Genomic DNA, 26310 nt, shown 5'->3' with positions numbered 1-26310 from the left:
ACAAAGGGCATGCGTGCTGAGGGGTTGGCTTTACGTATTGTAAGTAAATATAACCTAATGTTATAAATAAAAAAAATGAAATTCACAGAAAAACAGAGTTTAAAGTAGAGTTTATTTGGAAATTACTTTGCAATGTAATATTTTAAGCAAACAAAAGCACTGAAGTTCACCAGTTCTACTTATCTCAAGTAACTATAAATCATGCCCTAAGGTATGCAATGAAATTATTGAAGAGAAAACACAACACGGCCTTAAAAACATCACCTGGCACTATTTCACTCTTCTCTCTGCCACAAATGTTCTAGTTCGGTGCTTGATTTTTGGTGAGTCGGGAACGACCGGGCAATAAATAAAGATGTCTTTAAGTTCTATGTTTATCTTGTCACATTTGTCAGTGCATCTAAGACAGAGGTTAAATGTCAGACCTTATCTTCTGACAAAATGCTGCTGTCCATCCTTTAACATGGGATTGATATTTACTTTTGCTTCTTTGACGACAAGAGGAGTTTTTGTAGTGAATTATGTGACAATCTTGCTAGAGTACAGGGAACGTGAAAGGAAAGGATATCAGGCTTTTTGCAACACACAACAAAATGTAAAGACCTGTAAATGAAATTTATGTATTCATAGTTCGAAAAAGCTTTAACTGTAAATTGTGCTGCAAACAGATTTTGATCGGCTCAAAACACTTTACTTGTTGATGCACAAACAATAAATCCCCACAGAAGCCCGGTCTCCACATATTATCATTTGAGTGCTTAGACCTGCGTTTCTGTGCAAAGTTAGTCACCATTTTTATTGGAAATGTGGCGCCTGCAAATGACAATGCGCCACCACACAACGCCTAGTTACATTGAAAACTCGCCCCTCCTCCGCCCGTGAAAGGTAGGTGCAGACGCGTGCCATTTGAACAAGCATTAGAAATGCAATCGGGCTCGGATTTATTTGAGTTTGAGCTAATGGCATTGTAAATGCCAATGTCTTTTCGCCATGTGTTATGGAGTGTGTGCATGTGGTGTGTAGTGGAATTATGTGGGTTGGATTGTAATTTTACCAATGGTGGCATGCTGTGTTTTATATGAATATGTTTAAAAGTAAAGTGTACTATACTGTGATTGCTTGGTGGAAAAGTGCACTGCCGGCTGGAGGTGTGTGCGCCTGGTGGAAGGGTGCACTGACGGATGGTGGGTGTGTGCTTGGTAAAAGCGTGCACAGATGGCTGATGGTTGTTGGTGTTTGTGCATGGTGAAAGCATTCATTGACGGCTGGGGGTGTGTTGTTCTGTGTGTTGTATTCTGTGTACTGGTGAGTGTGTGGCGGTGAGTCTGTGAGGGTGAGCCTGGGGAGTGTGGTGGTGAGTGTGTTGTGTTGAGTGGTGACAAGTGTGTGGTGTTGAGAGACTGAGGTGTGTGGTTTCTGTGTGCCTTATGTGTGTGTGTGGTGTGTGTGGTGTATGGGTCTATGGTGTGTGTGTGTGTGTGCTATGTGTGTGTGGTGTATGTGTGTGTGGTGTTTTCTGCACAATCACACACTGCCCCTACACATTCACACACTGCTCACCCGCACACTCCCAATGTCACCCTGCATAGTCACACACTGTTTATTCTGCACCTGCACTCGCCGCCACTCTGCACTCGCCGCCACTCTGCACTCGCCGCCACTCTGCACTCGCCGCCACTCTGCACTCGCCGCCACTCTGCACTCGCCGCCACTCTGCACTCGCCGCCACTCACCGCCACTCTGCAGTAGCAGAGTTTAAATGGCTCACGTTTGCCACTTTAAATGCTATGTGGTTTTGCAAAGAAGGGTTCATGGCCAAGGTCCTCTTTAGGGTGTCTGGTATAACCTCCTGCCAATTTATTGCCAGTACCCAGGTTTCAACGGCCTCCCATAGGGGAAAACTTCTAAGTGTTAGCTGCCAGGGCATGAACCTTACCCTTCCTCTTAAGTGCTCAAATGATTATTAGAGTGACAAGAAAAATTGAAAACCATTCTTGTCCTATTCGTTATTCCTGGGTTGATATTCATCTGGATGGTTTAATTGACCTGGGAGGCTATAGCGGTCGCGCACAGCCACACCATACAAAGTACCTGAGTCACAGAATCCTCTACAAATAAAAAATATGCATAGCCACAAACGCAGTTAGGCAGTTCATCAATGCCTGTGTGCACGGGAGGAGGACGCGCGCCCGACAAACTCACTGCTCTATGGTGAACGCGCGCACACCATCTGGAATGCATTACACGGCCAGCCTGACAGCTCCTAATTAAGATTAATAAGTCTTCCGTGCACGTAACCGCACACTTTATGCCATGAAACTGAAATAAATGACGGACGAAAACTAAATATAGCCTCTCACGTCAAGGCTACTAAATATACAGCACAACGAAGACTAATCACTAGGCAGATGCCATAAAAAATGTGGCGCGCACTAAGGAATGTGCCAGCCTGGACCCCTTTCAGAATTATTTTTTTTTCGAAAACAAAAGAGCACGTAAGCTCCGCCCCCACTTCGTGGTGACGCAGGCCCGAGCCCTAAAAAGTGGGTTGTGGTTCTTAAAGAGCAGGGCACCACTGGTCTAGTGCATCTTCACCGGCATTGCTAGCTATAGGAGTATCAAAAAAATGAATGTGTCCTCATGTAATGCAGCTGGTGCTATGTAAAGCGCCCCGATACCCTATTCGGGTCAAGTTTGCACTATATCAAACTCGGTAAAATAAAAAAATAAAGAATAAAAATGGGTGGACAGCACAGAACGGCAGCACAAGAGCTCTCTCCTCCATGGCAGCCCCTTCACTAAAGAAAACACAGACTGAACCCCTGATACCCAGCGCCACAGGTCCACCGTTCGTCCCTGGGGTGGACTCCTGTATGTAGGGGCTGGGTCGGGTGCAGGGCTACAGCCGTGTCTACACCCCCAGCTCAATATAGGTGGGTGCCTCTGAGGAAGCTGCACTGCCACCCAGGGCCTGTCTTTCACTGCATCTCCAGTGGGATGGAGTACTTCAGCCCTGCATAGAGCATTACCCTACCGTCCATCGCACTGCACAGCTCAAACTGTCTCTTAGTGCTATTAGTATCGCTATTATAAAATACTGATAATACAATGGTGCTCCAGTTAACGCCATCAGACTTCACTTCAGAATCAGAATCAGAGCTGGCCTGGATACTACAGATCCAAACCTCTGCCATAGCTTCAGATTTACAAACTTACTATTGCCTTAAAATCAATAAAGCAATATATCTGCAGGTTCCAGTTCCATCATGGCCTTTTTAACGCCTTGTCCTCAGTAGCCATTGGAAAGTTTAAAATGGATTATGAATGCTGCAGATTTCAGAAATTAAAAACTGTCTTCACTCACACCCGTTCTACTCTCCCTACGACATTGCTGCAGTGAACACAAAACGAATGTCTTTGATAACCAATTGCCATCGCCCACGTGACTCCCTTCTACTGACCTTTGCACTCTGTGCTTAAGATTCTCCTCATCGTAAAAAATGACCATCCCTCACACACATCTGAAATGATTTTTCAGGCTGAAACCCTTCTTTTTCGGTTCCATTTAAATCCCCTGTCTGCTGCCTTGTAACTGTGCATTTTGTCTCAATCGGTCTTAATCCGTTTTTGGGCATATACAGTAAACGGTTCAACATAACTTTTCAAAACCACCTCAAAAAATCCTTGGCATAATACAGATCAGTGTCTTATATAGAGTGGTGACATTCATCCATAGTCACAGTAATGTCCTTTCAACCAACCTTGGCCTGCGGTTTATTACAGAAATACTAAGATGGAGCCCAAGTAACCCACCCCCTTCCCCCAACTTCCTTGGAACAGGGAAAACACCTTAAGAAACTAAGAATAACTTGCATGCACAGTGCGCCAGAGGCGCGGCTTAATATACAGCGGTTAGGGGTAAGGGCCTTGTTATCGCTGTGTGGGGGGGGTCGGGTGGGAGGGGTCTCATGTCTAGAACAGGTAGAGTGCCCCTGTGTGTTTTGTTACTGTGTATTTTTGTAGTGTTGGTCTCTTAGGCTAAACTCGTTCTGGCCTTCTCAAATCTTGTGGTTCCTGTAGCTGCAAGAAAGACGGCACCGAGGCTATGCACATGTTCGGATAATATTCAGATGGAAACTCAGATAGCTGGTTTGGACCGAGTACCGCTGCATTATCCAGCGGACAATGAATACCTGTATCCGGTATTTGCACATTATTATTCAGATACATAAAGTTTCGTTGAAAATACGTTTTATAACTTGAACTAAAAAAAATAACAAAATGTTGATAACTTGCTATTCTACGGCTCCAGTTCTCTCATTTCTTTATCAAGTGGGGAACTTCAGTTTTGATACCAAACCACTAGGGATTCCATGAGAACCATGATAAGTTGTCCCCAATATATTCTTTCTCCTGCGATAGGACAGATTCAGCCTAAGTCAAGAGTGGGGGTGCTCGATTCAAGCGAGGTCATAGGAAGAGGGGAGCAGGGCCAGACATGTTCGTGTTATGACCTGAACACCCATCTCACGTCTCTGAAGTGTCGAGCTCAGACACACTTTTGGTATGATTAGTTTATGAGCCTCAGAAAGGATACACTGGAACAGTTAATCATAGTAGAGGCTACCTGAGAGGACAAGCAGGAGAAGAGCTCTCACCTTGACAGGGTTGTATCCAAGCTCGATGGCCTTGTGGATGCCTTCCATCACCTTATGGAAACCTGCAACAGAAGGGACGGCAACAGGTCACTATGGGAACAGATGAGTGTAGGATGCGCACACACTGACTGATGGTCTGCTCTAATGTCAACCTTCCTCTCCTCGTCTCCTGGAAAGAGCAACCGCGCCCAGAACACTTCCCAAGCATTCGCAAAGGTCATATGCATTGCATGCAAGACAGCTACAGTATTCAAACACGCATGAGCTTCACAAATGTCAAGTGCACACACTACATCAGTTGCTAGAATGTATTGTATTAATAAAAAAAAAACATTGAAAAATAACCCCAATAAAAAGAAGAGTACTACAAAAATGAACCACGACAATGGAAATCACCTATACAAGGAATACACATAGGCTGGCCAACCTTACCCAAACCAACAAGTAATTAATCACAGTTCATGTCACATACTGCATATTTTCAAATATATACATTACTAATGCAAATTATCAAAAGTACCTAAGTCTATAATTATTTACAACATACTTTACGTTTTCTAATTTATTATTAACCACTCAACTTGTTTTGATATTTTTTTTACAATACAACGATTAACTAGAGGTGCCATAAAAAACAATCCAAGGTAGTCACTCACACCGTTCTAATCCAATGGCGTCACTCACACCATTCCAATCCAATGTCCTCATTTGCACCGATCCAATCCAATGGCGTCACTCACACCGTTCCAATCCAATGGCGCCACTCGCACCGTTCCAATCCAATGGCGCCACTCGCACCGTTCCAATCCAATGGCGCCACTCGCACCGTTCCAATCCAATGGCGCCACTCGCACAGTTCCAATCCAATGGCGCCACTCGCACAGTTCCAATCCAATGGCGCCACTCGCACCGTTCCAATCCAATGGCGCCACTCGCACCGTTCCAATCCAATGGCGCCACTCGCACCGTTCCAATCCAATGGCGCCACTCGCACCGTTCCAATCCAATGGCGCCACTCGCACCGTTCCAATCCAATGGCGTCACTCGCACCGTTCCAATCCAATGGCGTTACAATCCAATGGCCTCACTCGCACGTTCCACTCCAATGGAGTCACACGCACCGTTCCAATCCAATGGCGGCACTCGCACCGTTCCAATCCAATGGCGTCACTCGCACCGTTCCAATCCAATGTCCTCATTTGCACCCTTCCAATCCAATGGCGTCACTCACACCATTCAAATCCAATGGCGTCACTCCCACAGTTCCACTCCAATAGCGTCACGCATCGTTCCAAACCAATGGCGTCACTTGCACTATTCCAATCCAATAGTGTCACTCGCGCCGCTCCAATTCATTGGTGTCACTCGCACATTTCCAATCCAATGGCGACACTCACACCGTTCCAATCCAATGGCGACACTCGCACCGTTCCAATCCAATGGCGACACTCGCACCGTTCCAATCCAAATGGCAACAGTCGCACCGTACTAATCCAATGGCGTCACTCGCACCGTACCAATCAAATGGCGTCACTCGCACCGTACCAATCAAATGGCGTCACTTGCACCATTCCAATCCAATGGCGTCACTCGCACCGTACAAATCTAATGGCGTCACTCGCACCATTCCACTCCAATGGCGTCACTCGCACCATTCCACTCCAATGGCGTCAGTCGCACCATTCCACTCCAATGGCGTCACTCGCACCATTCCACTCCAATGGCGTCACTCGCACCATTCCACTCCAATGGCGTCACTCGCACCATTCCACTCCAATGGCGTCACTCGCACCATTCCAATCCAATGGCGTCACTCGCACCATTCCAATCCAATGGCGTCACTCGCACCGTACCAATCCAATGGCGTCACTCGCACCGTACCAATCCAATGGCGTCACTCGCACCGTACCAATCCAATGGCGTCACTCGCACCGTACCAATCCAATGGCGTCACTCGCACCGTACCAATCCAATGGCGTCACTCGCACCGTACCAATCCAATGGCGTCACTCGCACCGTACCAATCAAATGGCGTCACTCGCACCGTACCAATCAAATGGCGTCACTTGCACCATTCCAATCCAATGGCGTCACTCGCACCGTACAAATCTAATGGCGTCACTCGCACCATTCCACTCCAATGGCGTCACTCGCACCATTCCACTCCAATGGCGTCAGTCGCACCATTCCACTCCAATGGCGTCACTCGCACCATTCCACTCCAATGGCGTCACTCGCACCATTCCACTCCAATGGCGTCACTCGCACCATTCCACTCCAATGGCGTCACTCGCACCATTCCAATCCAATGGCGTCACTCGCACCATTCCAATCCAATGGCGTCACTCGCACCGTACCAATCCAATGGCGTCACTCGCACCGTACCAATCCAATGGCGTCACTCGCACCGTACCAATCCAATGGCGTCACTCGCACCGTACCAATCCAATGGCGTCACTCGCACCGTACCAATCCAATGGCGTCACTCGCACCGTACCAATCCAATGGCGTCATTCGCACCATACCAATCCAATGGCGTCACTCGCACCATACCAATCCAATGGCGTCACTCGCACCGTACCAATCCAATGGCGTCACTCGCACCGTACCAATCCAATGGCGTCACTCGCACCGTACCAATCCAATGGCGTCACTCGCACCGTACCAATCCAATGGCGTCACTCGCACCGTTTCAATCCAATGGCGTCACTCGCACTGTACCAATCCAATGGCGTCACTCGCACCATTCAAATCCAATGGCGTCACTCGCACCATTACAATTGAATGGCGCCACTCACACCGTTCCACTCCAATGGCAGCACGCATCATTCCAATTCAATGGCGTCACTCGCACTATTCCAATCCAATGGCGTCACTCGCACCGCTCCAATTCATTGGTGTCACCGTTCCAATCCAATGGCGTCACTCGCACCGTTCCAATCCAATTGCGTCACTCGCACCGTTCCAATCCAATGGCGTCACTCGCACCGTTCCAATCCAATGGCGTCACTTACACCATTCCACTCCAATGGTGCATGCTCAGTCTTGAGGGATTCACGCTGCTTTATGCTCAGTCTTTAGTGATTCACTCTGCTGCACGCTCAGTCTGGAGGGATTCACACTGCTGCCCGCTCAGTCTTGAGGGATTAACACTGCTAACCGCTCAGTCTTGAGGGATTCACTGTTGCACGCCCAGTCTTGAGGGATTCACACTGGTGCATGCTCAGTCATGAGGGATTCACACAGGTGCACGCTCAGTCTTGAGGGATTCACACTGCTGACCGCTCAGTCTTGAGTGGTTCACACTGCTGACTGCTCAGTCTTGAATGGTTCACACTGCTGACCGCTCAGTCTTGAGGGATTCACTTGGCTGCACGCTCAGTCTTGAGGGATTCACACTGCTGCACGCTCAGTCTTGAGGGATTCACACTGCTGCACGCTCAGTCTTGAGGGATTCACACTGCTGCACGCTCAGTCTTGAGGGATTCACACTGCTGCACGCTCAGTCTTGAGGGATTCACTCTGCTGCGCACCCAGTCTGGAGTGATTCACTCTGCTGCGCACCCAGTCTGGAGTGATTCACTCTGCTGCACGCTCAGTCTGAAGTGATTCACACTGCTGCACGCTCAGTCTTGAGGGATTCACACTGCTGCATGCTCAGTCTTCAGTGATTCACACTGCTGCACGCTCAGTTTGGAGTGATTCACACTGCTGACCGCTCAGTCTTTAGGGATTCACACTGCTGACCGCTCAGTCTTGAGGGATTCACACTGCTGACCGCTCAGTCTTGAGGGATTCACACTGCTGACCGCTCAGTCTTGAGGGATTCACACTGCTGACCGCTCAGTCTTGAGGGATTCACACTGCTGACCGCTCAGTCTTGAGGGATTCACACTGCTGACCGCTCAGTCTTGAGGGATTCACACTGCTGACCGCTCAGTCTTGAGGGATTCACACTGCTGCAAGCTCAGTCTTGAGGGATTCACACTGCTGACCGCTCCGTCTGGAGGGTTTCACACTGCTGACCGCTCAGTCTTGAGGGATTCACACTGCTGACCGCTCAGTCTTGAGGGATTCACACTGCTGACCGCTCAGTCTTGAGGGATTCACACTGCTGACCGCTCAGTCTTGAGGGATTCACACTGCTGCACGCTCAGTCTGCAGTGATTCACACTGCTGCACGCTCAGTCTGCAGTGATTCACTCTGCTGAATGCCCAGTCTTGAGTCATTCACACTGCTGCACGCTCAGTCTGGAGTGATTCACACTGCTGCACGCTCAGTCTGGAGTGATTCACACTGCTGCACGCTCAGTCTGGAGTGATTCACACTGCTGACCGCTCAGTCTGGAGGGATTTACACTGCTGACCGCTCAGTCTGGAGGGGTTCACACTGCTGCACGCTCAGTCTGGAGGGATATACACTGCTGACCGCTCAGTCTGGAGGGATTCACACTGCTGCACGCTCAGTCTGGAGTGATTCATACTGCTGACCGCTCAGTCTTGAGGGATTCACACTGCTGACCGCTCAGTCTTGAGGGATTCACACTGCTGACCGCTCAGTCTTGAGTGATTCACACTGCTGACCCCTCAGTCTTGAGTGATTCACACTGCTGATCGCTCAGTCTTGAGGAATTCACTGGGCTGCACGCTCCGTCTGGAGTGATTCACTCGGCTGCACGCTCCGTCTGGAGTGATTCATACTGCTGCACGCTCAGTCTGGAGGGATTCACACTGCACTTCCGCAAATAACTTAAAACACTCCTATTCAGAAACTAATCCCCCTACCTATCCCCTTCTGTTTCCTCCCTCCCCCTCCTCCCTCAGAACCTGTTTTTCCACTACCAGCGCTTGGACGCCTTCGGGCAGCAGATGCGCTTTATAAAACCCCTTCACTTCACACTGCTGCACACCCAGTCTTGAGTGATTCACTCTGCTGCACACCAAGTCTGGAGGGATTTACTCTGCTGCACGCCCAGTCTGGAGTCATTCACACTGCTGCACGCTCAGTCTGGAGGGATTCACACTGCTGACCGCTCAGTCTTGAGGGATTCACACTGCTGCACGCTCAGTCTTGAGGGATTCACACTGCTGCACGCTCAGTCTTGAGGGATTCACACTGCTGAACGCTCAGTCTTGAGGGATTCACACTGCTGAACGCTCAGTCTTCAGAGATTCCCACTGCTGCACGCTCAGGTCTCAGTGATTCACACTGCTGCACGCTCAGGTCTCAGTGATTCACACTGCTGCACGCTCAGTCTTGAGAGATTCACACTGCTGCACGCTCAGTCTTGAGAGATTCACACTGCTGCACGCTCAGTCTGGAGAGATTCACACTGCTGCACGCTCAGTCTGGAGTGATTCACACTGCTGCACGCTCAGTCTGGAGTGATTCACACTGCTGACCGCTCAGTCTGGAGGGATTTACACTGCTGACCGCTCAGTCTGGAGGGATTTACACTGCTGACCGCTCAGTCTGGAGGGATTCACACTGCTGCACGCTCAGTCTTGAGGGATTCACACTGCTGCACGCTCAGTCTTGAGGGATTCACACTGCTGCACGCTCAGTCTTGAGGGATTCACACTGGTGCACGCTCAGTCTTGAGGGATTCACACTGGTACATGCTCAGTCTTGTGCGATTCCCACTGCTAAACGCTCAGTCTTCAGAGATTCCCACTGCTGCACGCTCAGGTCTCAGTGATTCACACTGCTGCACGCTCAGTCTTGAGAGATTCACGCTGCTGCACGCTCAGTCTTCAGTGATTCACACTGCTGCACGCTCAGTCTGGAGGGATTCACACTGCTGCACGCTCAGTCTTGAGGGATTCACACTGCTGCACGCTCAGTCTTGAGGTATTCACACTGTTGCACGCTCAGTCTTGAGGTATTCACACTGGTGCACGCTCAGTCTGGAGTGATTCACATGGCTGCACGCTCAGTCTGGAGGGATTTACACTGCTGCACGCTCAGTCTTGAGGTATTCACACTGTTGCACGCTCAGTCTTGAGGGATTCATCGGTTGCACGCTCAGTCTGGAGTGATTCACACTGCTGCACACCGTGTCTTCAGTGATTCACACTGCTGCACGCTCAGTCTTGAGGGATTCACACTGCTGACCGCTCAGTCTTGAGGGATTCACACTGCTGCAAGCTCAGTCTTGAGGGATTCACACTGCTGACCGCTCAGTCTTGAGGGATTCACACTGCTGACCGCTCAGTCTTGAGGGATTCACACTGCTGACCGCTCAGTCTTGAGGGATTCACACTGCTGCACGCCGTGTCTTCAGTGATTCACACTGCAGCACGCTCAGTCTTGAGGGATTCACACTGCTGACCGCTCAGTCTTGAGGGATTCACACTGCTGCACGCCGTGTCTTCAGTGATTCACACTGCAGCACGCTCAGTCTTGAGGCATTCACACTGCTGACCGCTCAGTCTTGAGGGATTCACACTGCTGCACGCCATGTCTTCAGTGATTCACACTGCAGCACGCTCAGTTTGAGGGATTCACACTGCTGCACGCTCAGTCTTGAGCGATTCACACTGCTGCACGCTCAGTCTTGAGGGATTCACACTGCTGCACGCTCAGTCTGAAGTGATTCCCACTGTTGCACGGGACCCCCTACTGGCTTTGTGTGCAGGCCTCCGACACTGCTTGCTGTTAATAGAACTATCACATGCGGTTATTTCGAAATATAAGGTGGGATTACTATTATGCACCTGTGTCCTGGTAATCAGCAGCAGCTTTAAAACGCTCATATTCCAGCCTGTTGAGATGACACACTCCAGAAAAAACTCCAACGCATCCAGAACGCCTCAGCCAGACTCATACTAGACATCCCGCGTAAAGACCACATCTCTGGACACCTGAAAAACCTCCACTGGCTCCCCGTTAACAAGAGGATTACTTTCCGCCTCCTAACCCACGCACACAAAGCACTCTACGAACTTGGACCCGAATGCCTCAACTCACGACTTTCCTTCTACACCCCCTCCCGCCACCTACGATCCTCCAACCAAGCCCTTGCAACTGTACCTCGCATCAACAAATCCACCATGGGAGGTAGATCCTTCTCCTACCTGGCAGATAAAACCTGGAACTCACTTCCCACTCACCTTCGCCTCACTCAGAACCACCTAGCATTCAGAAAGCAACTTAAAACTTGGATATTCGACAAGTAATTCCCCACCCTTCCTCTAGCGCCTTGAGACCCTCTGGGTATGTAGCGCGCTATATAAATCACTTGACTTGACTTGACAAACACAGGGACGGATGGGATTCCTGATGTATTGGGCGACACTGCCATCCAGTGGCCATCCGTGGACCTGTCACTGCACATCATGTTAAACCGGTGAATGGCCAGACCCTGCTGTACACACAGACAGACAGCCGCAGAATAGGCCAGATCTCCTAAACCGAACCCTAGAGCTGCGCTGCACGGCGCCTCAGACTAGCGCCCAGCCCCAGTCTCTAGGCACTTCTGAATCTCAGCAGATATGTGCAGTGAGGCGCAGAGAGAGTAAGCATGCGCTGGGATTTCAAACAGATGTGCATTAAAACGAACATCTCGTATCCCTGATTTTGGATCAGGACGGTCCTGCCCGCCTGCTACAGAGGATTTAAACTGACGACCCAGAATTCACACAAAACCTGCCGTCAAGATCGAATGACGTCATCATTTTCATTGGCCACAATTCACAATGTTCACGCTTAACAAAGCCCAATGTTTGTTTATTTTTAAATTTAAAAAAAACATTCAAAGCATGCAGGTGACTGCACTGGAGTGGAGTGTGATAGGAGCGTCGAGCGGAGGATGGTGTTGAAATGTACAGTGTCATAAGGGGGAGTGGTGGAGAGTGGAATAGCGGAGTTTCCCGCTGCACAGTCTAGTGACGTCTAGTGACGCGGTATATACTGCAGTGGGGTAGAGTGCGGTGTCGTACAGTGGAACAGCGTAGCTTACAGTAGCGTGCAGTGACATCATCATCCTTGTGTACTGCCAGTTGTTTTGCATAAATTGGGGTTGTACTGTGAAACCCGTACTTAACGCAAGTGTTCCGAGTTTAAACCATTGAAACGTGCAATCATCGGCAGGATTGCATTTATTTGATGCAGTAGTTGTGGAATGATGACCTTTGTAGGGTCTGCATTGACATTGAAAATAAGTTGGTGTTTGAACAAAAGATAGCTGCATTAGCAGTGTCTCTTTTATGTCTATGCATCACGTGCTCTGCTGGACATAACATAAGGGGGGGCTCCCTGCTTGTGCGACAAAGGATGGTGCCTCGGCCAAAACGCGTCACACTGGCTGAATGACTGGAATAAAACAGAGTGGATTAAGAAATGGTATCCTGTGCTGTGTCAGAGCCGGTTTTTATACATGAACAGGTCGTGGGTGGAATGAATGAATATATATATATATATATATATATATATATATATATATATATATATATATATATATATATATATATATATATATATATATATATATATATATATATATATATATATATATATATATATATATATACACACACACACACACACACACATACATATTTGCACATCTCTCTGTCGGTTTGCGAGGTAAACAACAGTAGCACCACCAGAAGAGAATGCCCCAGAAACCTGTCCTGGATATGCACATGTATTTATGTAAGGGGGGCCTTAGAGAGACTCTTACAACTGACGTCACCTGGGTGCTAGGCAGGCACCACCAGGTTCAGAGGGAAGATGGTTCATGGCACCGAAAACAGCCACGTTTTTAAAGCCTTTCTTTAAATTTCAATAATGTGCTTTCTCGTCCGATGGCTCTTGGGAGCTGGTTTCGGAGAAGCTCTGCAGATATCGCATTTCTCCTTTCTTAAGTGTCTTAAGATGGAGTACTAGTAACAAGCTTCGATCCGCTGATTGGACGATACCGCCGGAAGCGAGAAGAAAGATGGTAACCGGATGACTATACATGCTACATAGAATTAAACACGACTCTACTCTCTGTTCAACAGGGAGTCAGTGTAAACTTCTCAAAGCAAGAGTGATGGGATCTTGCTTTGTAGGCCCACGAGTCCGTCTTGCAGCAGCACTGCCAGCCGAAAGCGCAAGATATAAACTGTTGTTGTAGCTAATGCAGGAAGAGAGGACGGCGTTCGTAAACATTGCTTTATGTGAAACAGAGATTACAAATATTCTATTGGGCATATGATACTTTTTTAAAAAAAATAAAAAAATAATGTGGGCATTTGATAAGGAGAGAGAGAAAAAAAAGAATCAGAAAATGGCTAACGCCGTGATCTGAGCTGTAAGATTCAGTCCAGTCCCCTGCTTATCTCGCAAGTTCTTCACCTGTGAATCTGGTTCCAGACTGGATCCGAGCTTCGGGAGCATGCAGGATATAGACCAATGGGGCTTGAATCTCAGCCTAATCTGCATTCAGCTGAAGTGGTTTGCTGCTCATCCAGTTCTCAACCGGTTGTAAACAGGTAAACAGAACGCAAGCAGTGGACTCGATATTACATAGATTAAGAATTATTTGCATGTCTCTTGAAGGTGTAGCCGAATAAAAGAAGCACGAATGTGAGTCAGAGAGCACAGATCAAAGAAAGAACAGGGACGGAATGGACTCAGCGGTACTTGGTAATGACTGACAAATGCTGCAAGACCAGATGTCCATGTCTGGTGATCTACGGGGTCCAAGTCCAATAAAAAGAGTGCCCGCATCTGAGGTCTACCGGATTTGTTCTACTTCCTTCCTGCTCCCTGAGCGAACACTGGTCTGGGAGGGCGTCAGAACCATGCTGGTTTCTACACATTCCTGTAACCGATTCTAAAACCTCCTCCAAACGTTTGACTAGATGTGGCAACTGGAAGATGGGTCTTTCATTAGCCAGTGCTGTTGGGTCCAAAGTATTTTTTTAGACTGGGAAGGATAGCCAGATTTTCAATCATCAGGTACTCTCCAAGTCTGTGGAAAAGCATTCATAACTACATATGTGCCAACTATTCACAATAGTTCTAGATGAAGTCTAGCTGGTGGCACATCTTCTGGAGATTCTGACGATGCACACCTGCTTTGAGGTCTAGGTCCGTTTAGAAAAACCCACAGCAGTTGGGGCAGCTACAGGATCGGTTTTGGGCACAGGCTAGAAGATAGTTTCAGTATCACACGCCCAGGATTTTGGTATGAACGGTGTTCTAAGAAAACGAATCATCAAACGGAGTAGAATTCTCTCTCACCTTCTTGTGCACCATTTGTGTACCAGTGATTGGTTTGCACATTGTAGGCCTTTCGGGTGCCAAATGTTCCAGGTTACATGGTTTCTTAAATGTTCCGCCTGGGGGCAACAAAATCCAACCTAAACCCAGCACCTTTTAGAGGGAGTCAGCAGCCTCTCTGAGGGATCTACCTGAGAGAGAGATGAAGTGTAGGATGTTGTGAGCCTCTGCGATGATGTCCTGAGGCAGGAGCACTACCTTGTGTCACTGAAACAGCCTCCATCAGTGCTGAGCAACTCGTCTTGTACTAGGACACAGTCTTGCGACCAGGTGATATCCAATGGAAAGGTACTCCATGGGAATGTACCAGGAGGATCTACCCTCATGACTAGGCAGTGAAGGTCCTCGGAAAGGCAGAAGCGGTCAGATCACTGAAACAGACACGTGATGCCAAGACGGGTACTACAGAAGGTCCAAAGTCTCTCCTTCCTCTGCGCCAAAGTCAGTGACGTTCAGCAATAGGAGATCCAACTTTATGACCGAGAAAAGCTTTATCTTCATTGATTGCCACTGGATCCCTCAGAGAAAGAACTCGAACCACTGAGAGGAAAGTTTCCTCACATAAGACATGCAAGAAGCGAACACTGCTGCATAAACAGAAGGAAGGCCGGGTTTTTTACACAATCATAACTGTGATCACCAATGCAAAATACAATTAAACAAGCATTTGCAATGCAATAGGTCTCGCATTAGGAAAGTTTGAGCTATTGGTATTGTAAATGACAATTTTTTTATTTAGGTTTTGTTTTTGAAAATAGCGAAATTAATAGCTTTGTCATTTACAATGCCAATAGTTATAACTTTCGCAAATGTGACACCTATAGCATTTGTAATGCAATATGTGTTGTATTTCATAACTGGCTTTGTTTACAACAGCATTACTATCACTCCCTCCAATATAATTAATTGTAGTAGTTGCCATATTGTAAACAGACAGAATAAATGCACCAATTACTTTTTAATGAAAAGAAAAAAAATAAACCTTGCATCAGTTTGTGCACAATTAAATCAATTTTCCTATGAGCAATGAGGATGCTCCTTAACGTTTTTTAAAATTTCACAATATAACACTTAAATATTTTAGCACCAAAGAATTTATAGCATGTGTTATATCTATCTGAATACTTATTAACTTTACAGTCTAATTATTACTAGATGGTAATTATAATAACATTTTAAGATCGATTATAGTATAACTTTAATATGCGATAGTGTGCGTATCAACACGCAATACCTTTTCTTCAAAAAACATGCAATCTGCTTGTCACTGATGCTTTCTTGAAATGACACAAGTGTCACAGATGGTTTGTCGAAATGACACGCAGTGTGCGTGTCACTGATGAGGTAATGTTTTCCGGAATGACACCTTGTGTGCGTCACTAATGGTTTGCCAAAATGACACGCAGTGTGCGTGTCACTGATGAGTAATTCAGCTTTGATAGTACTTATATTTATTTAACGGAAGAGTTCCGATGTGCTTCCTGTATGTTGCTAGGTTACCGGTTTTACAAAATGGAGTTACGTTTCTTGACCCCCTGCGTGACCTTGCACCGGTGTCTACGTGCTTGACGTCGTCAATTGTGACGATGTGCTGTAAATTGCGTCCATTCTTCTCTCCAATGCAGCTCAACTGGAACGTTCCAGTCTTCATAACACGCCAGTTTCAATGTCAGGTTATCACTTTTCTTATTATTTCAGCTTCAGTTTCAAAAACGTTCATTCCACAAATTTCAACTAGGTGTTACTAATTGTATCATCAAAGTTCAGCGACATTAGTGTTCAAATCATAAACGTATTCCATGACACATTACGGTAACACAGTTCCTTCCACATACACTTTTAATATGAAATTCCGTCAGCATCTGTGCCCAATTTTCCCGACTTTCGGTTTCAAGTCCAATAACTTTACGTTAAGTCAAAATATATTTGTGACCTTTAACGTGCAGACGACACACGCAGTACGAACTTGCAACAAGTTCATGCGTGTCAGCATTAGAATGCAGAAACACCAACAGTTGAATGTCAGGTTGAAAGATGCACAGTGAGTAAAACGATTCTCAAGAGCTTAAATATCACGTGCATACGTTTAAAATTTGCAAACACCTCCTTAGGTGTGTAAATCCTCGTTGGATGCAGTATACCACAGTCACGAACCTCACAAATGATTTAACTGTTGAGATAACTTTGACAGTAGCCATGACACGCTGTTCCTTCCTCTGTCGTTTTAAAAGGACAACTCAGTATGCATTCGTGCCAAATTCAATCGACTAGCAGTATCACTTTAAATTCAAATCAGTATTTGTAGTTCCATTTACGAATCAATCTGACTAGCGGTATCAGCGGTATCACTTTGCAATTCAATTTACGGGTGCAGTATCAAATCCAGAAACGTAAGCCTTTTAACAGTATCAGGTATCACTTTGCAGCTCAATTTAGGGTGCAGTATCAAATCTATAAACGTAAGGCTTTTAACTGTATCAGTTCCAATTGCGCTTCAATTGAAAATACGCTTCACTTTTCACTCAATTACGTAAGCATTAATTTACAAACGTAAAATGTGACATACACCCTGTCAGTATCAATTTCCAGTTTCTGAAATTCACTCCGTGTCAATTCCGAATTCAATACACGGTATCATAAATTCACTCCGTGTCAGTTTCATTTTCAAACTGTTGTATTATATTCAATAACGTATCCTTCACGGAGCGTTAAATCACTTTAACCTTTAACTTGCAGTATTAAATTCAATAACGTAATGAGCATTCGAAATCACCGCCGCAGCCCTGCTCCGTGAAAACCGGAAGTCAGGCACTTTTGGCCGAGACGGGGGCGGGGCCTGCAATCCAGCAGGAAGTTCCGCCCGCCGCCGCCGAGGAAGCAGTGAAGCCGGCCGACTCCGACCAGCGCTGAAGAGGAGACACGGAACACGCCGAAAGAGCCCGGTGAGTGGGAGGGGAGGGGGGGCCAGGGCTAATGTGAAGGCCTGTGTGTATGCGTGCGTGTGTGTGTGCATGTGTGTGCGCATGCGTGACTGTGTGATTGAGAGAATGCGAGGCAGGGGATAGTGTGCCTGTGTGTGCATGCGCGCGCCTGTGTGTGTGTGCGTGAGTGCATGCAGAGGGGTGGGGGCTGCCTGTGTCTGTGTGTGAGCGAGGGCTTGCGCCTGTGTGTGTGCGTGCGTGCATGCAGAGGGGTGGGGGCTGCCTGTGTCTGTGTGAGAGCCAGGGCTTGCACCGCGCATGCGCAGCTATCAGACGCGCGCTCCCGAGGTGAAATCTGACAATGGGAAAGCGCGCGTCTGATAGCTGTCCGCTCTCCTAAATACGGGCAGCATAAGTTGTCGAGCTGATGCATTCATGCTTCGCATGAATGCCACATCAGCTCGACCTAAAAAGGTGGAGCGCCGGGGGAAGCGACGCCATGCATCCTGGTGACCAGCAGCAGAAACAGCCGGGATGGCTGATGACACAGGTAGAGAGAAAGGTGTGCATGAAGGATATTCATAGACCGGGCCCCCTCCAAAAACCATTTACTGGCAGCATAGTTTAGAGAAGGTTTTTAAAGCTGTGTGTGCATTGCAGGATTTCTAACCAATGGGACCGGAAGCAGACCAAAACAGCAAAGTACCTCACTTTTGCGATTTCATCCAATGAACTCGCAAAATGTTACACATACTTTCACAGCTAATCTGCCAACTTGCAGCAATAGGTTTTAACCAAGTATTTACCTCACTCGCACAAACTAATACAAGAAATCCTAGGCCATCAGAATGTGGCAAGAATTACAAACTTGATGTACTTACCTTTACGCCTCGCAATGAACTCAAATTTTGGTGGTACAAGCGTGTCCAGGCTGATGTTCAGAACATCCAGCCCTGCCTCCTTCAGCCTGGGCAGCTGCCGGGCAAGGTTTATTCCATTCGTAGTTACGGCAATAGTCTTGAGTCCCTCAAGCTTTCGTAGTTGTGCTATGAAAATAAGTAGAAAATTGAGTCATTAAAGAAAGAAAGGAAGCACATAACACCCAATGAACCAAAAAACAATGCGACATGGTCATCCTTTGACACTTACTCTGAAGAAGAAATTGGCAGACTACTCAGCACCCTGAAACCGTCCAATCACCTCACTGACCCTCTTCCTGCTAACGCTGTAAAGGACTTCACCCCTTTGCTCCTCCCACTCTGGACTAAAATTATCAATAGCTCACTTTAACAAGGAACCATCCCTGACTCCCTCAAAGTTGGACAAGTTACACCTTTACTAAAGAAACCAACAGCCGACCCCACTGATCTAAAGAATTACCGTCCAATTACCAACATTCCTACTCTCGCCAAATTGTTGGAAAAATGTGCGCAACTACAACTGACAAAGCACATAGAACAGTTTGATCTCCTCAACCCTCAATCAGGCTTCCGAGCAGGGCACAGCACCGAAACTGCTATGACTCACATAATTGACGACGCCCTCCAAATTTTAGATCAAAATGATACATGCCTCCTCATCCTTCTTGATCTCTCTTCAGCATTCGACACTGTGAAACATGAGAGCTTACTCGAACTCCTAAAAACAAGAATGGGTCTCTCTGGGACTGTTCTTCAGTGGTTCACCTCCTTCCTACACAACCGATCTCAAAAATTCAAGAGCAACAACCTGATGTCCGCTCCAATACCTGTTTCGTTAGGTGTCCCCCCAAGGATCCTGCCTATCCCCTACCCTGTTCAACCTAGTTATGGAACCTCTCACCACCCTGTTACAAACATCCAATGTTCACTTTCACATGTACGCCGATGACACGCAATTATATCTCAAACTACAATCCCCCAAAGACATTATGCGTCTGAACTCAACGATCAGAAACACCCAATCCTGGCTGGCCGATAACCACCAAAAAACTCAATGCTATGAAAACTGAGTTCCTTCTGATCTCACCTCCCGCGAAAATCTCTACCACTCAAACTTGGCTTAAACACCTAACTGCACTCAATGTCCAACCTACCATCGTGGACTCAGCAAAATCTCTAGGCATAACACTTGACGCAAATCTCAACATGCAGCAGCATATCAACAAGGCAACTAAGGGAGCGAACTTCCAAATAAATACCTTGAGGAAACTTAAACCCTTCTTCCCAGCCAAGGACTTCCAAACTGCAGTACAAGCACTAGTCATCCCTCGCATAGACTACGGCAGCATCGCCCTCTGTGGTATCCCCCTAACTACAACAGCACCCCTAAGAGCTTCACTAAATGCGGCAGCGAGACTCATCACTGGATCTAAAAAACACTAACGTATCTCCCCGGACTTTAAATCCCTGAACTGGCTACCTTTTGAAGCCAAAATACAGCTGAAAATTGCCTGCATGACGCACAAGGCTATTCACCTGAAATCACCCGGCTACCTCACTCAGAAGTTGACAATATCCGGCGGGTCCAGAACCACCAGGAGTACAAACAATCTTCTGTTGAAGCCTCGAAGATTCCGGAAGGAAAAAACTTACAACGCTCCTTCTCGGGAATGGCGCCCAGGATCTGGAACTCGCTCCCTCCTGAAACCAGGCTCATCTCCTCCACTCTTCTTTTTAAAAAAGAAGTTAAAGCTATCCTCATGGCTAAATACACTTGAACTACTACTCGAGCTTTTAAGACTTGGCGTTGTTTTGTACTATTTGTTTGATTCCTATGCACATGTGTTTTACTTGTATTTTTGACCTACCTGACTGTTCCTGATCCCCCTATTTGTACTACTTGCATTGACCTGACCTTACCTGACCTTACCTTCTTAACTATGCTCCCCCGTGTACCCACCCTACCACTCATTGATGCCTTTGTAAAGCGCTCTGTTATCTGCAAAGATCTTGTTCGCGCTGTATAAAACTTTCAAAATAAATAAGCAAAACAGCGACCTACACAGAGCAGGTCACATCAGTCCGTGGGATTGAACCAGGGGCGGATTCTCCATTAGGGCTGTACGCCACTAAAATTATTTCACATTCTTGTACAAATATTAAGTAGATTGATTTATTTAGAGACCAATCGTTTCTCTTCACACATCGATGCATTAAAGTCTGGGCTTCTGTCCCAGGCTGCCTCCCCTGCCTTGCTCTGAAGCAGGAGACAGAAGCCAGGCAGTAAATCAACCTTCTGAACTTTGACACACGACGCAGGGCTTACTGTTCTAACGCCCTTCATAATGAATCGTTGTCACTGTAGTCTATGGCAGTATTCTCTATAGGCCAGTGACGCTGTCAGCGTCATGGTTTGAGGCGCTGGAATCATCCTCCCTGCGTAAGAGCAGTCGCACATCATTCACAGGCATAGATCCCACCCTTTCCCATTCGTTACACGTAGGAGTGGATGCAAGCACAGTGTTTTTATTTTGGTGCTTTGTCCTCTGTGATGGTAAGTGTTTGAATGGTAATCTTTTACTATGTATTTTGTTCTGAGACCTCTCGCCTAACCTCCCCCACTGAAACCCCACGCCCTGCCTGCAATTTGCAGAGTCCGTTAGAAGTGGAGCTGCATTTGTTCCCCGTGAAATGGATACAAAAGATGAGACGGACAGTGTTCTTGTTCCCTTGTGAATATCCGACAAATATCCGAGTCAAGGGCAAAGACGAGATATGTGCTTACAATAGACAGTTACCTACTGAATGACATTAAAACTGTTCCTATCTTCAACATTATTTGCAAAAACATGGATTGATTTATGAACAATAAGTGTTAAACACACTACGGCAATGCATGCCAGCAATTTAGTTCCTCTCTTATTTCAAGTTTTACTTAATCTTGCCTTCCTCAAGAGTAAGCTATTTAATCATGTTGTGTTTCTGTCTATATTTTATTCGGTGCATACTTGAGCTGTGCAGGTGTTTATCAGGGGCTTTGATTGAGAGGTCCAATGCTGAAGCCAAATAAAAATGGCTGTCAGTGGGTTGGCATCTAAGCAGAGCACACAGAACAATCATTTATTCCAGTTGTAATTACAGTTTTGTGAAAACGTATGTGAAGGGGGTGCACAGATTGCAAAACATTTACAAGACAAAAGTAAAATAAATTGCTGAAATGGGAGTGAGTGCAGTGTATGTTTGGACGTGGTGAAGTGAGGGGGATTCAAGAAAGTGCATTTGGGGAGGAGTGAAAAGAGGGTGCTGAACAGGAAAGAGGTTGTTGAAGATGTGCAGATCTTTTTAAAAATCTTTTCTTCTGGAGGAGGATCCAGCCTGAACATGACGTTTGTCCATTAAACTTGCCCACGTCGCTCACTATATAAAAATCATACCAAACTTAAAGCCCCACCACTTTCAAATGTCACCAGCTGCCAATGGATGGAATTGACAAAAAAGTACTAACTATGAAAGTAATACAATGTCTCAACAGAATTGTTGTATTGATTTGGTAGAACATCCTGATGCTCCAACTAGAGTGTTCACTCCACACATTCAGGAATACATTCTAAAGCCTCATCTGTTTTGTCTCAGGGATCAATCTCTGCCATTTTGATAATTAAAACATATGGCTCGTTCTAGATTAGTGGACCCAAAATCCAATATTTACCAACAATGTCAACAACGTCTGGACGGATGAGGGGCTCTCCACCGGTCAGTCGGATTTTGTCCACCCCTTCTTTCACGAAAAGTCTAGCGAGAGTAATGATCTCCTGGGTAGTTAGGAGCGCACTTTTGGGGGTGAGCTGAACTCCCTCCTCTGGCATACAGTATTGACCTAAAGAAAGATGAATGCATAGATTAAACGTCTCCTCAGACAATTATTTTAAGAGAAGTGTAACATCAAAAGGGTACTCAGATGTCTAACAGTTAAATGGAACACATATGCAGATACTTTCTCTAGCAGGGTGTTATGTTCCCGGGTTAGGCCCATGTAGTGAAGCTGCTCTTTTCTTACATTATCCTCGGTTTCACAATAACGTTTCTGAAGTGAACTTTGGCACATATTTGCATTCACAACTATCTTGGATTAGTTTCTCTGAAATTACTTGGTTTACACATCTAGCTTTGCACAACATTCTCACGTTGCCTCGAACATCATGTACAAGGCCTCTTTACGCATTAGCTGCAAAAGTTCTATCTTCATCTGCGGGGTGACAGAATTATCTTCATATCCAGAACATCGCTAATCTGCATGTATATCACAAGGCTGCTTTCTATTATAAATAATGAGCATCCCAATAGATTACAGAGGAGGCACGTCAGCTGACACAGAGGGGCCCCTTCATCCTGAGACTTCACCACGCAGCAGTCTGACATTTCTGTGAGGGGATGTTCAGTTCTTGATCAAGACAGACTCCTACAGTCTCTCCAGTCAGGTAACAGAGTTGGTTTGCCCATTGGGGGGGATTCTTGGTTACAGACCTACACACACTCCAAATACATCTAGAGTAGGGCTTTGCCTAGTAGGAGTACGCTCGATTACTGCACTGTTTCTATGCCCGCATATATGAACAAGTTAATTACCTTCGATAACTATATATCTGTAAGAAACATTAGTTATAGATTCCTTACCTTAGAATTACCCCCAGAGCTCGCTGCAGGCTGAAGCACCTCTGTCAGGAGGTTATTCCTGACCGCCTCAGTAGTAGCTCGAGGATGAGGACCTCAGCCACCCTACGCAACACCACTGCGTATGACGCTCCCTTCGCCGTAGCCACAGTAGGAGTAGACAACATGCCTAGGTCAGGGGAGGTGTCTAGACCACTGGCATCCCCTAGTTCCTCTCTCCATTCCTGCTCTGAGTCGAGCTGATCGGTCACAGGGTCACCTGACCCCTCCAAGTCCTCCTCCTCCTCCTCCTCCTCCTCCTCCTCCTCAGGGTGCCAATCTGGCTGAAAGGGGACCCCAGGAGTGGACAGGGGCAGAAAAACCCCTCTCAGCGCTGGATCCGGCGTCAGGCGACGCCGTCCGGCTCTGGGTCCACATCAGGATGGAGGCCGAGGTTGGCACCGGCCGGGGGCACGACTAGCGTCGGTAACGGAATCGGTGCCGGAGGAAGCGGCACTGGTGGAGGCGTAGTAAGGTCAACCGGCACCGATCCGGATCCAAGCCTGGATCCAAGGGGGGGGGCCTGCGGCGCCGTGGTTGGAGCTGTCGGCGGAGAAGGCCTAAACACCCCAACCGAGTCCACGGGGCCCGAAGGCACGCTGGCGGCGTTGGGCTGCCCAAAGATGGCATGCATCGCCTCGTAAAATGTACGAAGCTGGGCAGGAGTCGCTCCGGGTCCCAGGAAGGGAGGGAACCGCAGAGTCGACTCTTCGGACTCCGCGTGCGAGCCGCGGGATGGGCACCGCCTGCATCCCTCGTTGCGTCAGCCGACTGACGGGGAGAAGTCAAAGAGCGACGATGCTTCTTCGACTTCTTTTTATGCTTCGACTTACTCGACACAGAGTGCGAAGACTTGGATAAATGGTGATGGCTCCGCGACTGGTCCCTCGACCTCCCTCCCTCGTGATCAGGACCTCGAATGGTGCCGAGCCAACTGTGGGCACTCAAGAAGCCTTCGGAGCCATGGTCGGCAGTCGGAGCCCGACTAGGGGTCGTGGTCGCGCTCCAGGCAAAAGAGGCACACACGTTGCGGATTCGTAACAGACATCAGTTGGGTAAAGGAACTGCAGGCCTTGAAGCCGGGCATCCCTATGTGCACCAGGAGTCGTAGACTTGAAAAAGACGTTGACAAAAGTCGCTCAAAAAGTTCAGTAAAAAAATGACTGGAGGTACCGCTCTCTCCGGATCTTCGCTGTCTGGCGCGGAAAAAGAAAGGATTGATGTCAGCACGCGAGGGCGGCGTCTAAGTAGCAACCGCGACGTCATCCCGGCAACACGACGCCAACGATGAACGCAGAGCGGACCGACTCCACCTTCCGACGCGCAGAGGTACTGCTGACGAAAAAACTTTCAAGATCCAGTCTGATGACTGGGGTTAATTCTAAGGTAAGGAATGTATAACTAACGTGTTTCTTTCAGATACACTGTTTTAGCACCATGGTAGCACTGCAATTACTATTTATGCTCTTGGTACTAAGTAATCCCTTTCATCCGCTACGGATTATTGCAGCAGATGTTTTCTATGCAAGAATAACGTTGGTTCAATAAATATATTGAAACCGTCCCACTGTGTATTCTGTATAGCTTTCTGAGCACTAGAAAGCACGAGTGACTGAGCGAAAGGTTCTGATCTGTTTCCACGATCCCCGAGCAGTCAGGGTTGTCATGTTCAGTGGTTGCCAGAAACTATTCGCTCCCTGGTAAGGCTAGGGGGGTTTATGGTGGCAAAATGAGCTAGCTGGTCTCCAGGCCAATTTATACACGGGGTGCCCAGGATCAGATTAGGCACCTCACCCAAAGTTTTGTCCAACAAATGCACAGGTCCTACGGATTGGGAGGAGCTACACGACAATAGTGCAGGTTTGGTTCAGAATCCAATACTTTGAAGGCTGATATAAGACTATCAAACCGCAAACTAGTCAAGGCGCAAGTTCCATGGACATAATAGTGGACCTGTAACTTCTGAAACTGTCCTCCTTCCCAACTGAACGGAATGGATGTTTTGTTATATTGAATTGTATAGCGCACTAATCACCCGAGAGAATATCCAGGTGCTTATAGTATACTAGACCATTAAAATTAACACCAATAGTGTCCAAATCAGTTATCTAGAACCACCACATACTGAAAAACTCTAAATCATTCTATTAAATTCTATACAAGCAGACAGGATGGCATGATCAGCTAGGCAGGAGAGGTGATGGTACAAGGCACTGTAGTGAAAGAGGGTAGGGTGCAAGAAAAAGGACAGGGTGGAAGTGGGACAGCAGGACGCAAAAGGTGGGCCTAAGTGGGAGAACACAGTGCAATGGAGATGAGCGCAGGCTGTAAGGGGGAGAGAATACGGTCCAATGAGAGTAGCGCAGGCTGTAAGGGGGAAGAGAACACGGTGAAATGAGAGTAGCGCAGGCTGTAAGAGGGAAGAGAACACGGTGCAATGAGAGTAGCGCAGGCTGTAAGGGGGAAGAGAACACGGTGCAATGAGAGTAGCGCAGGCTGTAAGGGGGAAGAGAACACGGTGAAATGAGAGTAGCGCAGGCTGTAAGAGGGAAGAGAACACGGTGCAATGAGAGTAGCGCAGGCTGTAAGGGGGAAGAGAACACGGTGCAATGAGAGTAGCGCAGGCTGTAAGGGGGAAGAACACGTTTGTTGGAAAAGGCCCTTTTTGCAGGGTTATCCCCAAACTTTTTGCTTTTTCCTCCTATTTTTTCCTGACCTGTTTGTGTTGGTTTTAGGACTCTGGGCACTACTAATCAGTGCTAAAGTGCATATACTCTTTGTAAATTGTGTTATGGATTGGTGTTTCCATGATTAGATATTTGATTTAC

General features: G+C 47.2%; 1 protein-coding gene across 2 annotated transcripts in view; it reads right to left on the bottom strand.

Moving 5' to 3' along the window:
- MOCS1 (molybdenum cofactor synthesis 1) overlaps positions 1–26310 on the bottom strand; it is a 287072-nt gene that overhangs the window by 136086 nt on the left and 124676 nt on the right. For both annotated transcript variants that reach the window (XM_086925881.1, XM_086925882.1), the window contains exons 3-5: positions 22482–22649; positions 18734–18898; positions 4659–4720 (exon numbers count right to left, since the gene is read on the bottom strand). In XM_086925881.1, the coding sequence (XP_086782007.1) occupies positions 4659–4720; positions 18734–18898; positions 22482–22649 (395 nt within the window). The remainder of the gene's footprint in view (positions 1–4658; positions 4721–18733; positions 18899–22481; positions 22650–26310) is intronic.

The sequence above is a fragment of the Lissotriton vulgaris genome, chromosome 6, assembly GCF_964263255.1.
Source record: "Lissotriton vulgaris chromosome 6, aLisVul1.2, whole genome shotgun sequence".
NCBI lineage: Eukaryota > Metazoa > Chordata > Amphibia > Caudata > Salamandridae > Lissotriton > Lissotriton vulgaris.
Note: the sequence above shows the minus strand (reverse complement) of the source record. Positions and strands in the feature narration are given on the sequence as shown.